The following is a 15581-nucleotide window of genomic DNA, read 5'->3' on the forward strand; positions in this document are numbered from 1 at the left end:
TCAAATCTTTCATTATTTTTATTAAAGCTGCAGAGTCTTACTACACACAACAAATATTTTATTGATATAATCTAAGTTAATAAAATAGTTGAACAACTCTTTAGATTTATATTTGTATAGAAATTATCTGGGGAACATCTCATCTTGAGACAGCAGTGCCCGAAAGCAACTATTCAGCAGGGTTTTTTAAAAGAAGAGTTTGGGACTAGAGGATGCACTGTTCATTCTCAAAGGAAAAAGAAAAAATCCATGCAAAAATAACTCCCACCCAAAGTGTGAGGCCATATGGAATGACCACGTGAGGGATGGCTCTTCCCTTCCAGTATTCCTCGTCATGCCTACTGTGGGAGCTTGTCATCTAAACTCAGTAAGGAAAACAAGACAGAAAGAAAACTGAATTGCACAATCCTAGTCTGCAGGTGACAACGTCATAACATCTCTTTACAGAAGTCCCTACTCTGTTCCAGTTGGGAGGATGGGTTATGGTGCTGTGTCCGTCCCCAGCTGCCAGCTGATGTCAGTTACTGTCCGTGCTGCGAACACAAGTCAGTCTAGCTACTATTGCTTTGCTCTCCCTCCTTCACCCGGGTGTAGTTTACATTCTACGTAGCACTGCCTGCCAAGGGCCGACCGCGTGGCGTTTCCCCCCGTTCCAAAGCCCGCAGCCCAAGGGATGATCTCCTGGCCGCAGCTGGGCCCGGGAGGTGTCTGTCCCAGAGCCAGGCACGTCCGTGCTAGATCATGCCGTTGATCTTAGTCCACTCGTAGATGTCCTGCTCGCACACGATGTCCGAGTTGATGAGGAGGTACCTGTCCCCCACACAGAAGTGCTTCTGGCAGGCGGCGCACTTGAAGCACTCAAGGTGATAGACCTTGTCCTTCACCCGCATGGTCATCTCGTAGGCGCGGATCCGCTTCTCGCAGGAGGCGCACAGCCCGTCCTGGCCAAAGAGCCTGCAACCACAGCGCAGAGGTCAGCACGGCTCCTTGGCTGGGCAAAACCCATCAAAACCAGAGCACAACACCCTTGGCCCATTAGGACAAGTGCTGACATAGAGAGAGGTCACGTGGAAAGCTGCCCAGAAGAACTGGAAACTTTGCAACACCAAAAAATTGAAACAGAAAATCCAAGGTTTTCCACCTTGGATAAAATCACAGAATGGGTTGGGTTGGAAGGAAATTTAAAGTCCATCCTGTGCCACCCCCTGCCATGGGCAGGGATGCCTTCCACTAGCACAAATTGCTCCAAGCCCCATCCAACCCGGCCTTGGACATTTCCAGGGATGGGCAGCCACAGCTTCTCTGGGCAATTTGTGCCAGGGCCTCCCCACCCTCCCAGGGAAGAATTTGTCCCTTAATATCCAAACTAAATCTACTTAAATCTGTCAATATAATTGGCTTCTCTGATCAATGACCTTATCCTGAATTGGAGGAGCAAAGGCTGCCCAGACCGCTGCATGAAGTTGTGCCATATTAACACTTCCACTTCTGTGATCAACAGAAATTACCTTTTGCTAATAAATTTTGCCTTTCTTAAACTGTTGCTCTGTAATTTATGGCAAGGAATTGGGATAAGCCATGGTCTAAGGCTCTCCTGCCTTTTGTCTGTGCCTCCACACTGGAAATTCTTTCAAGCATTTCTATATCCATGAAAGCACTCCCGATCCCTGAAGGCACTCCTGATGGGTTTCAGAAGGACACATTCTAAGACCTTCTAAATACCTATGAGACAGTTTTATGCTGTGGACTGCTCTTTAATCCACGTGGAGAAACCCTGCTGAGGTCCTCCTGATATTGTCTATTAAAAGGAGACTCTAATGAATGCCATGCAGAGTTTACTAAGTCAAATCAATGATAAAGAGGCATGAATATATTGATATTTTATTTTTTAAAGGGACGAATGCTACAGGTGATGCATTCATTGAGTTTGACTTCCAAACTTCCATACTAATTCTGGAAAGAGTTTTTCCACCTCCTGCACATCTCCTGCATATGCTGTGCCTGATTTAAATCATCGTCTGAACTGGAAAAAGGATGTCTGGTAAATTAAGAGACATTTAAGGAGAAAGAATATCATTCCTTTTGTCTACCAGGAGATGTCAGTGTTTACTTCTGCCCAGTGAAAGTAACTCTAAGGTTACAAAAAGGTTGCCAAATTTTTCATTAATGAGGGAAGATATCTATTGCATTATTAAATAAATTAAAAACATTGGATTGCACTGCAAGAAAATGCATTAATTGTATTGCCATACTTCCTGTTGCTTCCATTTTAAGATGAAAAGTATCTGGGAAGGGTAATTAACACCGGCTCACTGCTGGATTTACAAGTGGTCCCATTAGCAGAACTCAGTCCTTAATTTCTGCTCAGCAAAATTCCATCAGCAAAGCCCAGGGACAGCATAATTAGGAAGTCCACTGAGGTTTTGGTTTTGTTTTTATTGGCAGGTAAATTAGCCTTCAGTAAAAAAGCTGGAAATATACCAAATATCATTATTCTGTTCCACAAACCTCCTGACTCGTTAGGGATCCATTAGGAGAAATGGAACACAACCAGCACAACAAAGATCAATACATTTTAATCAAGAATGTAAAGATCCTTTGTTATCAATTTTTGTGAAATATCTTAGTCTCCAATTAATCCTTTACTTAAAATTTTTGGCAAAACAGGCAGGCAGAGAGTTATTGATGAAAACACCCATAACAAGTGTATTTGTAGGTTATGATTCTGCAAAATGTGCAAATTCTTGCTTATTCAGCACTGGGATTAAGAATGCCAAAACCCCAAACGATCCTTTCACCTCTTACCTGGGTTTAAACACCTTTAAGCTCCAATGCAATTCTGGGAGAAGCAGAAAACTCCTTAAAAACATTCAGGGGAACCAGTTCATTGCCAGCTCAGTGGGAGATTGCTGGAATTCAGCCCCTTTTCCCAATTTCTGCTTGCCAGAATGCCACACTGGCCCTTCACCTGGAGCTGTGGGGTTAGGTCTGTGCAGAATGACAGATGCCAACAACTCCGAGTCCTAGGAGCTCTTTCTGTATTCTGCACATTATCAAATAATTCTGGTTCATCCACAGTGTGTGGCGCTGCTTTCATTTCCGTTAAAAATGCTTTTTTCCCCCTAGACTTTAAAAGATTTAGCTATAAACAACTCTATGTTGTTTATCTAACCAACACAGACAATCTCTAGTTTTATCTATGGTTTACTGAAGAATCCCAAGGATACTAGAAACATCTGAATCCCAAAAATATGAGGACAGGCTGAGGGAGGGAGTGAGTTTGGGCTGTGCACTCTGGAGGACTCTGGGGAGACCCTAGAGCCCCTTCCAGTGCTTAAAGGGGTTCCAGGAGAGCTGGAGACAGACTTTGGACAAGGGGGAATGGCTTTAAAGTACCAGAGGGTGTGTTCAGTTGGAATATTGGGAAGGAATTCTTCCCTGAGGTGAGACCCTGGCACAGGTTGCCTAGAGAAGCTGCAGATGCGCCATCCCTGGAAGGCCAGGTTGGAGGGGAATTGGAGCAACCTGTCCTAGTGGAAGGTGTCTCTGCCTGTGGCAGGGGCTGAAAGGAGAGGAGCTGTAAGGCCCCTTTCCAGCCCAAATAATCCAGGGATTCTAGGACAGGAGCCCATACTGCAAACCTGAGCTTGCAGACGCTGCCAGGCTTCAAGAGCCGTTCCAAACGAATTCCTCAATCCCAGCTGGACTCAGCAAGATGGGAAGGAGGGAGGAAGGGTGTGAGGAGTGGGATGCCTACCTGAGATAGTCCCTCCTGCAGAGCTTCCTGCCCAGCTTGTAGTAGAGGCGCCTGCCCACCTCGCCGAGCCGGCAGCCGCACAGGTCGCAGCTGAGGCAGTCCTCGTGCCAGTACTGGTCGATGGCCTTCAGGAAATAGCGGTCCCCAATGTTCTGCTGGCACCCCCCGCATGTCAGCAGCGACGGGGGGATCTGCAGCACCTCATCCACCGGCTCCCTGCGGGGGAGAGACAAACCTTGGACGAGGGAAACCCACTCCGGGAGCGTCCACGCGAGGAGGAGGAAAAGCAAAATGAGTCACAGACTCAGGTTAGGACAGGGAGGGTGGTGTCCTTGTTTCTGCTCGTTTTCACCAGGACTAAGAAAGGCACCCAAGGGATTTTACACTTTCCATTGGGAGATGGAAATTTGGAGACTTAGTTTGATGGTGTCACTTGTCAGAACAGCACGAAATGAATAAACACTACAGCTGATTCTGTTGCCCGACTGGTTCAAGTCTCGCTGCTGATTTTAATAAAGCCAGCATTTTACCTCATGTTGCTGCAGGACTTCTTTTTTCCCTTAGCCAAGGACATGAATCCCCTGGGATGGGTTTATGCCAACATACCTCAATTATCTGGGATTTACACATCCATGAGTGAAAGGAGGCACAAATGTTTATTGTGATATTAGCACTGACTCTTTATGCACCTGTTTTGTTCCTTTCCTAAAAAGCTTGGAGATCTAGGATAATTCTGGTAAAAGAAATGAGAATTTTCTTCGTAGCTACTTTCTAAAGGATTTCTGTGTCTTTTGGGGTAATTTCACAACTTAAAAAAAAAAAAAAAGAGCAAAAATAATTAAAAGAACAGAGCCTGAACTCAGTTTTGTAATGTTCTAGGATTCACCCAAATGCCAGAGAAGTAAATAAAAAAATCTACTGTATCCATCCCTTAAGGACTTGTTTAATTTCAAACCTGTGGCTAGTAGAGTGGACCCCAAATTTTTTCATATTATTGGAGTAGTGCTCCAGCACAGAGTCCCCGAGCAATTTGCTACTGTCATTGGTCTGTCCTCCCCTGGGCTGCTGGGGGCAGAGGAGACCTACACTGATGAAGAAGCTCTGCTCCCAGTTTCCAGCAGGCAACAGGGAAAAAATTGTATTACTCCTGCTTATTTACTGGATCAGCAGTTTTCTGGGCAAAAATTACTTTCTTCAGCAGGGAGGAACGACCTCTGTTCAAAAACTTCTGGGCTGAGAAAGTGATCCTGCAGTTTTTATTTAGGCAAGCTGAACCCTGAGATATTATCTGGTTCTATTCTGCTCTGGTTTCTCCCTTCTAAGTTTAAACTGCTGTGCCCTGCAAGCTATGTCGTAACACCCTCCTCCTGCCAGCTCACCATCCTGTGAGTTTTCATTAAAATCATGGGGAACACATGATTAGGCCCTACTTTTTCCAAAATTTTCCTTTTGGGCCGCATGCTCCCTTTCCTAACACGTGGGCTCCGTGCTGACAGCTTCTGAGAGCTTCCCAGTAGAAGGAAGCACTCATCATTATCCTTCATTATCCATGTTTTGAAACTTTGGAGTGTACCCCAAAAGTGAGGGGTGTTTGAGAATCCCGAGCCAGGTTTCTCTGAGAGCCCTAAGCTCCGGAACAGCCCAGCGGATGTTTATGCAGAGCAGCATTCCTGGTTAACGCATTAGGCTTTTGATGTCCACCGATTTCTAAGCCAGCACTTAAGCCACCAGAACACAAGGCAGGTAAATAAATAAAGATTTTAAAAAAAACTTTGTAGATGAAAGCTGGACATCATTAGGAGCTGGGATTAGCATTTCTTAAAAAAAAAAAAAAAAAAAAAAAAAAAAAAAAAAAAAGCAAAAAGGAAAATGTAACATGTAAAACATCATGGAATGAAGTGATTTAACCCCCAAAAGCAGCAGTTCCCGTGTGCTCGTTCCGGGCTCCAAGCGATGGCATTTTTAGTATCTGACAGGAAACAAACCACGAATGACTCAATTTACCGAGAGAGATGTTTTAAGCGTTATCTGGAAACGGAGATTTTATAATTTATTTCTTTTTTCTTCTCTTTTACCGCGATCCCAGACAAGCCTAAGTGCAGTTAATTAGCACGGTCAGGGCTAAGAGGCGGTCCCGGGTCTGTGCTGAGTTACCATCCCGGGGTGTGCAGCAGGGATGGGACAGCGGGAGCACAGCCCGGCAGAAAGCCTGGATCTGGACACGGAAGCCGGTGCCTTCCCTGAGTGAGAAGCCCAGGGAGGGAAATTCTCATCTCCTACATCCCATCCATCAAGTCTGTCTACATGCTCTCAGCAGAACACCCAGCCCCCACCAAAGCTTTCTACGAGCTTTTGGAAGTTGCATTACGAAAACGTGGAAGTTGGGCACCCGCAGCTAACAGCCCTGACCTTTCACTGATCGGCTGCAGCGAGTCGGGCAGATCGGGGACGGGGCAGAGAGAGGGTCCCTCGGGATGGAAAACCTGAAAGCTTGGGAAGCGGGATGCTCTCTCTCTCTCGCCGAGCATCCCCACCACCCCGCGGTGGGATGAGCGAGCGGGAGATGCCCTGCCCGGGGGGAATTGCGCCTCTCTGCTCCCGGCTGCTCCTTCCCACAACTAGGGGGGCTCTCCCCAAGCTCCCCCACACCGTCAGCGCCGCGGGGCCGGGGCAGCCCGCTGTCCGGTGCGGCGGAGGGGGGTCGCAGCCCTCCGGGGCTGCCGGGCACACAATGCCGGCGGCGGCTCCGTCGGGGAGGACGGGCGGCACCGGGAGGCTCCCGGGGACGATGGCGAGCGGGGGACCGGGCAGAAAAAGCGCGCACTTACTCGGAAGGATCGAGGCTTTTCCTCTCGATGGCCGATGACATTGGCAGGGCCGGTTCCTTTGTGGCGTGCCGGTGGTGGGCTCTGCCCCCGCCGCCCCCGCAGAGGCTGTCTGCTCGCGGAGCCTTGTCGCCAGCCGCGCTGCCCCGCCGCCCCGCGATGACATTCACAGGATTTCCTCCTGCAGCACCGAGACAGAGAGAGAGACACACACACAGGGGCTGGGGCTGCGCTCCGGCCCCGCACTGCCACCCCCCTCCCCGGCCCCGCACGGCCCCCCCGGCGCTGACCTCCCATCCCCGCCGCGCTCCCCCCGCGCCCCGGCCGGCGGGGCCGCTCCCGCGGCGGGCGGGGGGCGGCGGCTGCGGCCGCCACCGCGGCTCCGCGCCCGGCGCTCAGCGGCTCGGCGCGGGCAGCTCCGCACACGCTCCGCGCCCGGGCGGCAGCGCTGCGAGCGGCGGCGGCCGCATCCCCGCGATTATTATTACTCCGTGGCTCAGCCCCGGCTCTCTGGTTTCATTTCCTTTTTCCTGATCACGATTCAAATACAATAGAAGGAAATCACACTTAAAGAGACAGCTGCCCGTTTCTTAACTGCACTCCTGGGGATTCGGCAATACAAACAGCAGCATCACGACTCGCTGGGTTCCTTAAAGAGACAGAGCGGGGCTCCCCAGTGCCGGGGCTGGGGGCTGCCGAGGCGTTCTCACGTTATTATTATTCCCTTACTAACGCTGTGTCTGTGCGCAGGCAGGTGGGCGACCTGAGAATGATCCCAAGAGCTGGGGAAAAAAAAATAAGCGCCTGGTTCCGGATTCTGCCGCCTTCTCAGCTGCACACAGAGCGGCACTCACCATCCCTCTCCTCGCCTTCTCCCTCTCTGACACGAACACGCACATGCCCACACGCACCCATGGGTTTGCGCGGCGCTGGGAGAGCCACAGGTAAAGATCCCGAACATTATTTGTCCACCCAGAGTTCAAAGTGGTCAGCTCAGCTGGGTCTCATTTATAGCCCCGAGTGAACATTTGCTTCCAGACACCCCCGGATTCTTGGCAAGCTGTGTCAAACAAATTTACACCCTGGCACTGCGTGATGCTAATGAGCTATAAAAGCCGGCGAGTACCAAGTATCGATCCGTAATTAATCCAAGAGATGCCCAAGACGGGGAAAGTCTTGCCTGAGTATGTCTATTTTCCCTCCCACCCTTCCTCCTCTCCATCAGCACAGCACATCCCGGAAAGGACTGATCTACAGCGCCGGAGTGAAAACTATTGCAGCAATCCGAGCCTTTGCCAGGCTCTGTGGCATTAGAGGCTGGCCCTTACTGGAGGGAGAGTTCTGGATGGGATGAACAGCTTGCCCTGTTCATTCCTTTAAAAACAGTAAAGAAATTTCTGTAATAAAGTCCCAGAGAGTAGTAGCAGCAGCAGCAATATTTCGCTTCTATATTAATTCCCAGAAGAGAAATGTATGTGATGGCTATTTTTATGACTACATTCTCCTCTTTTTTCAGCTTTTTGGCAGCTGGGGATATAATATCTGCAATACATTAATGAGCCCGATCCAAAGATTAGTAATGTCAGCAGAAGGACTGTTATTCCTTTCAAGGGGCTTTGAACCAAGCTCTTGAAATACTTTAGAGCTATCACTGCTCATTAGAACACATCTTTCTTATTCTTTAAACACATTATCTCCCGACGTATTTAAGCTATTACAGCAGGACAGTCACTCTCATTTCTGTTGAAAGAAAAGGCTCTTTTGTTAGGTTTTCACAGACAGGACTGAATTGTATGATGAGTATTTAATTTCTGGCATGTTTACCCTGTGATCAGTAAAGTAAAATAAATGTAAATCTTGCCAGAAGACTGAATAACTAAACTATTGCAAGACTCCATGTGGGAAAAAAAATCTGCCAGGAACTTCACTTGGTTAAAAAAAAATCAGAAATTTAATTAAGGATGGCTCAAAAACATGCAGAAGGACATCAAACATGTTTAAAAATATCCAAGACATTTCAATGAGCTTGGTTTCTCCAGTGTCTCAAGGTTTAAAAAAATATAAACTCTTGAAATATAGAAGGCAAAATTTCCGTGATGATTGGGTACTCATATTCTGATATGGAATATCAGAAAAACTCCTGATGGAATAATGTGAGTGATTCCATTGTACCAGTAAATGTTCTGGTCTCAGAAGCTGAGCACACATTGCAGACGCACTGGCCTGCTGCCCCTCTTCTATTTATTTTCCCTAAATTCACAGGAAATTAATATATTTAAGACCTCTGTGCCTTTGTGCATCTAAAAGAGTTCAAAAGTTTTGGTGAGGGACAAAAGTATCAACATTGGCACATAAGGAATTACTTAATTCCTTAGAAAAACAACATCAAAATGAGGACTTGCAATACACAGCGGCCAGCTATCATTGGGGAAAAAACAATTTTCAAGGTTTTGCAATTCCTTGCTTTGCTCAGACCACCTCAGGTCATATTCATAGTTCAGCATATTCATGGTTGAGCACGTGCACTGATGGGCAGACCAGGAACATTCCCTGCCTTGCCAGCTCAGTCCCTTCACCTGCAGAAAAGCTTTTCTGCATAAAAACAGTGGAATAATGTGCAGTGTCGAAGCTGAAGAGGACAGTTTGTATGCGCTTCATTTTTTCAGTCAGATCAAGAACAAACTTTCCTAGATGAAGTCAGATCTTTAAGCACAGAACTCGTGATAGTGCTGGGATCACTCCATGGGCCTGCAAGTACCATCTGTCTCCTCATCTAAAGTACTTTTAATTAAAACTGTGAGATTATTTCTTGTTTTCTCTTGGTCCTGTGAAGGAGAGATGCCAGGCAAAGTCGTGAGCAAGAAAAGTGGGGAAAAAAAAAGCTGGATTTGCAGCTAAAAGCTCATCAAGAAGGTCCTCAGAATGCTGACCAAGAGCTGCATCTTCAAACACCTCTGAGGAACAAAGCCATACACCGTTTTGGAACAGTTCCATTTTCATTTATTTGGTTTACATATAATAAATTCTTGCTCTGGACACTGAAATTTGGCCTTTCCAGCTGAGGATTTTGTGTCCCAGCAGAACAGATGACCAGCAATCAAGAAGGACTTCTTTTTCTTCACCTTGAGCAAGTCCCTTAATACCACTTTGCCTCAATTTTCCCATCTGCAAATGTTTACTTTCCTCAGCAGAATTGGCTGTTGATTTACTTTTGCCTCCTGCTGAATAACGTTCCCAAAGACAAAGCGTTATTCAGCGCTGGAATTGGTGGTGCCGACATTTCCTGCCCAGGCACAAAAAGACCGGCACTATTTTTAGTGAGGGCTTTTCTTTCCATTGTTTCTTTCTCTGTGAAGCTGGATTTTCCAGTGCTCTTTAGTGTGGCTTTTTGTGTGTGCGTGTGTGTTCATTGATTGGAAGTCCTGAGGGATGAGTTTTGGTTTCAATTAACTTCTATTAATAAAGATCACGCTATAGACTAATTATTGGAGCATGGCCGGGGTCAAATCTGCTGTGAGAGACTCCATTTAGCGTTTGGGACTTGGAATAATGGGCCATGAATAAGTCAGCTGGACTTTTCTGGATATTTCTCAATAGGAATTTAATGTAAAGCTGCATCGTTTCTGTGAGTGGTGTAATCTAAAGAAATAGCTCAATGTGTCCGTTTCCAAAGAAACATCCTCTCTTGCACTCAGGGAGTATTTTCAGTTTGGTTGTGGAAGGCCAAAATATCATCATCACCACTCAGCCTCAGGTTGTTCCTACCTTTATTCCCTTGGTATATCCCAGCTTTATTCCCCCCTATAGCTCATGGATACTATTCAGCTATTTCAGGTCACCCTCATTTAGAGGAGTCTGTGTTCAGTAAGATTAACTTTGCTGCCCTCAATAGCCAGTAATGCTGGTTGCCTAAAAATGCAGTTTATGAAGATTGAAGTCTCTGCATAGATGGAAGAATTAAATCTCGGTGACGGTGGCCTAGATTTTCTGTTAATGCTTTCTGTGGGAGGGAAAAGTCAGGACTGTGACTAAAGGTGAACAATTAACACGAGAGGTGGCATAAAGGAATCAGGATTTCTGCAATTTGGGCTGTCTTCTGATGCTGAGCCACCATTTGGTGATAGAATCACTGCTCCACTCCAATCCACCTATTTGCAAGAATCCTTCTCTTTCCCACCACACACTGGACTGAAGCCTTGACCTGCCAGCCCCTGAGATGAGGCTCTGAATAATGGAAATTTTGGGTTGGTTTGGCTTTTTTCAACCCAAATTTGACACCACAGAAGAAGATCCTTGGTGTCTCTTAAAGAACACAGAATATCTGAGGAGGAATTTGGAGGCTGGAACTGGGGGATCTCTAAGGTCCCTTCCAAGCCAAACCATTCTGTGATTCCATGATTCTGTATAAACCAGCTGCTGCCAAGGAGGTGGGACTGTGCCACTGGAGAACCATATATAATAACCAATATATAATGAGTATAATGAGTGTCAATAGTTACTCATATCACCACAGTGTCATATTAATGGCATGAAGGACACCACATAATTCAAAGACAAAAAAAAAAAAAAGTATTTATTCCCTTTTCATGAACCTGGAAATTTTGTTTCAGCCAGTAAGTTCTGTTCTGGTCTGTGTGCTCTCCACAAGTCCTGTTTTGATTTTATTGGTTTTTTGGTTTTTTTTCATATCAAACCCTCCTCATCGTTCTCCTAATTAGCACATTTTCTAACCTCTCCAAGGACAGAGGTGAAGGAGTTGTCACTGAGTGATGACCACATGCACTGACTTGAACACACTTTGGAGGCTTTTGGTGAAGTGTGACTCAGAGAACTTACACACTTCTGACCAAGGACACACTTCTCTTTTTGGGGCTCAACCCTTCCTTTGAACTGGAAGAAAACAAACCAGAACAATAAAAACCACACTCAGGGTGAGGTTTGCCCTGGCACTGTGAGGTCCAGACGTTAGATAAGGATCCTGGTGCACAGAGAGGTCTGGGCAGTTACGAAGTTTTGTTTTGCTTTTGTTTTGCTCTGCCTTATTTTCTCCCACAAGCAGCAAAGACGAGAGAAATAAAACCACCCAGCCCAGCAACTGTGGTTATAGCCCAGAGAAATCTTCAACTGCAGATCACATCAGGGATGATGAAAAGTTAGTTACAGGCAGTCAGATGAAGGGATATTTCACTGCAAAAACGTGAAAGGTCCCCCTCCCCATTTCCTCCCTCTTCTTTTATTGATTTCTCTTGCTGCCTTGCACGCAAGCCAGATCCAATTACTCTGTCATGGTTTTCATAAGGCTACTGCTCTACAGCACTGTCCTTTCAAGTAATTCCCTCTTTTTCCATGGTAAATACTCTCTCCTATGCTGATGCATGGGGATGACCCCAGTAGGGCACTGGGGAGAGTTTTGACTTTGGCATTAAACATCTCATCCCAACCCATTCATGTCAAGGAAGAGACCCACAAATACTTCCAGTTTAGAAAATAAATGATGACTTGGGAACGCAATTCCCTCAGGGAAAATTTCAGAGGGAGTCATAGACAGCCAGAGACTGTAGCTCAGGCTCTCCTGTGTATATATACACACACAGATATGTATATATATTTATATATTCATGGGGTTGGGGGTTTTTTACACATTTCTAGGTAGTATGTATATACTTATGCATTTGTGAACACAGAGACACTTGCAGACTTGCAGGTCTTCATCTTGTGTTCCTTTCCAAGCTGTTTCCAAACTAAAGGAGTTTTTCCAGATTACAGGCTCTAGTCAACACACTCCTTCATGTTACCACCAGGTAGATTCAATAACCTTGGCACTAACCAGCAATATTGCCAGGAAATCTGACATCATTCCAGGAACCCATCAGTCTTCTCGTTCCCCCATGGAACATTGTTATTTCTGCCCTTAATTCCTTCCAAGGTTGAACATGCAACGAAGCAATATTTCCTAATTAAATGTATTAGGAGGTGGATTTAATGAGGAAGTCTGGTGTCACCTAGTTCACATGGGCCAGGGAAACAGCAAGAACTCCTGCTGAGTGGCTGCCCCCTCCCATTTCAAAGGCAAATCCCTAAGAATACCTGGCCTGGGGACAGTGGAATCATAGAATCATGGAGTGGTTTGGCTTGGAAGGGACCTCGGAGGACCATCTTGTTCCAACCCTCCTGCTGTGCACAATAAGGTGCTGACACTTCATGCGCAAGCACCGTGGACCTTTGGAGAAAAACCAGCCAGAAGAAAAACAAACAGCTCGATTCACTATTGTTGCAGCAGCTCCAATTAAAGCTGCAGCTCAGAGCAGCCACGCTCACCTCAGCTTGCAATATCAGCGCTCGCTTTCCCGCCTTCCCTGTGGAAATTCATCCAACACGCCCTGAGTCTGCCCAAGTTCCATCCACAGACCTGTGTGCTGGACCACTTCACATCCCCTAATTCCCTTCCTTCACTGGCCTACCTTCTGCTCACCAAATTTCATCACTTGGGAATGCCTGATGCATCCTTTAAATTCCTCCTAATTTTTTTTCCTACCTAACAAGGCTCTGTCCCAAACATACCAGCCACCTAATTACTAACCTTGACCTTGGGGAAAAAAAAAAATAAGGCAGCAGAGTACATTTAATAACAACCCCAGTGAGCTGAGACGGCTTTACAATTATGTTGCATAATGTAGTCATGAGGAGAGGGTTACCAGGGAGATAATGGTAAACATCAGCCTTAATTCTGTCTGAAAAATAATTGGAGTGGTCTCCTTTTGTGGCTGGGGGAGAGAAGAAAATTGGATGGGTACATTTCCAGTTACTGCAGATGTTAGTGGAACATGCTGCACTCCACCACTGAGGGAATTATTAGCTGCCTCTGGATGCCATGGGTATGAGTTGTCTGGCTCCCTCCCCACACACACAAGGCTGTGGAGAAGTGTCATTTCAGGGAGAAAAGAGCATTAGTTCCAGCACAACTGGGGTCTCTCCACGCTGTCACTGCATCTCTTCACAGTGACCCTATCAAAATCACGTTTGTTGGAGTATTCATCAGTCCTGGCACATTTTTTTAATAGACAGTCTCCGTGCAGTCCTCCTGCTGCAATCCTCACGCCTCTTCACTCTGCATCGGTCGCCTCAGGAGCCCCGGGCTCGCCTCTGGCACAGCTGCCAGCAGTGCCATGTCCTGCTCTGGCAGGATGTGGGGAGGGCAGGGCTGTGCCAAAGCAGGAGAGCTGGGATGCTGAGCAGTTTGCTGGCTGAGCATCCTCTCCTGTCCCACCCCATCCGGTCACCACCATCCACCCCGCTGCTGAGCTTTTTTCTCTCGTGTATGGACCAGGTGTCACTGGGCCACTCTCAGGTGGGAATAAGCCCAGAAGAAGAAAAGGATCAGCTCTGGAGGGCAACCTTCCCTGGAGCTCTCCCTTCTGCTTTCTAAGCCCCTTTGGGACCTTTTCACTGATGTCACCACCCAGAAGTTTCAGCTTCTTTTCCTGGTCATCAGGAACAACAAGGAAGCCCTGGACATGCTTCCCTGCATTTTCTGCCCCAGCCAGAGCCTGCAGCTGAGGCCAGGTGCCTCTCACCCTGCCTGTGCTACAGCTCTCTCCCCCAGATATTTTAGGCAGCGAGTCCATCAGCCTTTATTTGTATTTAGAGCAGGCGTTTAATTCCAAAACCACAGGGGCTGAGCACTCTCAGATTAACTTGTGGTTTCAATTCCCCTTGGACCGAGCTGTAGAGTCACCTAAGCATGGTGACAGGTAGGTGCAGCAGCTCCTATCACACGCTCCCTATCAGCCAGCCTTCCAGCGACGTCTGAAGGTGGAATTATTCAGCATCCCCTATTAATATTTAAGTGAAGGCAGTGTTACACAGCTGCCTGTGTTTTCCAGCTTCTGTCAGCTCTGGTGCTGCTTTGCGGTGGATTTGGAGGAGCAGGGGCTGGCACGGGAGGTCCTGGCTGCTGGATCCCTGCAGTGCAGTGGGCAGCACTGGCAGCTCTGGGGTATGGAGCGAGAGAATCAGGACCACTGGGCAAACCCGTGGTGGGCAAATGGTTTGCAGTGCTCGTGGCTCTCGCACCTCCCATCTTCTGTGGTGTGTCAGGGGGCACAACGAGATGGTCTTTAATGCCCCTCCCAACCCGAACCATTCTGTGATTCTCTGGAGCTCAAAGACACAGCTCATTTTGGCAGAGCAGCCAGGCCAACCTTTCCTGATCGCACTCGAGCAATGTGTTCCCGGCTGGAGCTTTCCAGCAGCACAGCCAAGCTCGGCTCTGCTGGCTGCGAGACCCCAGCCCCGCCGCGCTCGGAGCGCATCCAGCGCCGCCCCGCTCCCCCCTCGGCTCCTCGGCAGATCTCTCTTGATGTCAAGCCACACTTGTTGGCACAAACACATCCTTTAGAGCTGCTTTCTACTACCCAATTAGAAGGCTGTCAGCAGCACGGCCATCAGTCCTCCTGCAGCTTCTGACAAGCCTGGACACCGCTATGCTGCTGCTGAAGATTAAAGGAGTCTGTCCTTTGTGCTACCCAGCGGCTGTGTGCTGGCCAGAAACTAATTCCCCTTGCCAATGGATGTGCATGTGGAACAGCTAATGGGCTCTGCAAGCCTGTCTCCCTTCCTTGTGAAGAGGAACACACGCACCAAAGAACTGAGTTGTTTCAAACCCATTTCTCCCACCAAGCCGAGAGCGAGCTGCCGTTCCTGAGAGCGGGGGACTCGTGGGGGTGGAGGTGTTCTCAGCAGTTACAACAGTTCAGGAATTCTCAATTCTTTTTAATGATTCATTTAGCGGCTCCACACATCCTCTGAGGCTGAGGAATGGGTGGGTGATGCTCTCAGCTCCAGGCTGCTGGCTCAGAGCTGCTCTGGGCTCTTTGGTGCGAAATGGGTTGAGTGACAATCCCGTACATTAACTTTACCACCCAACATAAAGATTACTGGGTAGTACAAAAGAAATGTTGCTTTAATCTCCTGCAGCAGCACAGAGGAGCTCAGGATTT

At 47.5% G+C, this 15581-nt stretch overlaps 1 protein-coding gene across 3 annotated transcripts; it reads right to left on the reverse strand.

Moving 5' to 3' along the window:
* LMO2 (LIM domain only 2) lies at nucleotides 1-7512 on the reverse strand. 3 transcript variants are annotated; one of them, XM_038137884.1, is made up of 4 exons: nucleotides 7494-7512; nucleotides 6586-6763; nucleotides 3758-3973; nucleotides 1-954 (listed from the first exon to the last, which is right to left on the reverse strand). In XM_038137884.1, the coding sequence occupies exons 1-4, from the start codon at nucleotides 7495-7497 to the stop codon at nucleotides 735-737; spliced, it is 618 nt and encodes a 205-aa protein (XP_037993812.1). In that variant the 5' UTR covers nucleotides 7498-7512; the 3' UTR covers nucleotides 1-734. The 3 variants fall into 3 exon arrangements, with proteins under 3 accessions (XP_037993812.1, XP_037993810.1, XP_037993811.1); XM_038137882.1 differs by lacking the exon at nucleotides 7494-7512 and adding an exon at nucleotides 7178-7229; XM_038137883.1 differs by lacking the exon at nucleotides 7494-7512 and adding an exon at nucleotides 6873-7066.
* Nucleotides 7513-15581: the final 8069 nt, after the last annotated feature.

The sequence above is a fragment of the Motacilla alba genome, chromosome 5, assembly GCF_015832195.1.
Source record: "Motacilla alba alba isolate MOTALB_02 chromosome 5, Motacilla_alba_V1.0_pri, whole genome shotgun sequence".
NCBI lineage: Eukaryota > Metazoa > Chordata > Aves > Passeriformes > Motacillidae > Motacilla > Motacilla alba.

Bases quoted from the DNA above. Each gene is read 5' to 3' on its own strand.
- LMO2 (XM_038137882.1), bottom strand. From the start codon at position 7,214: ATGCTGCTGTTTGTATTGCCGAATCCCCAGGAGTGCA. The intron at 3,974-6,585 runs GTAAGTGCGCGC...TCTCCCCCGCAG, and splicing joins AAAAGCCTCGATCCTTCCGA to GGAGCCGGTGGATGAGGTGC. The intron at 955-3,757 runs GTAGGCATCCCA...CTGTGGTTGCAG, and splicing joins TGCAGGAGGGACTATCTCAG to GCTCTTTGGCCAGGACGGGC.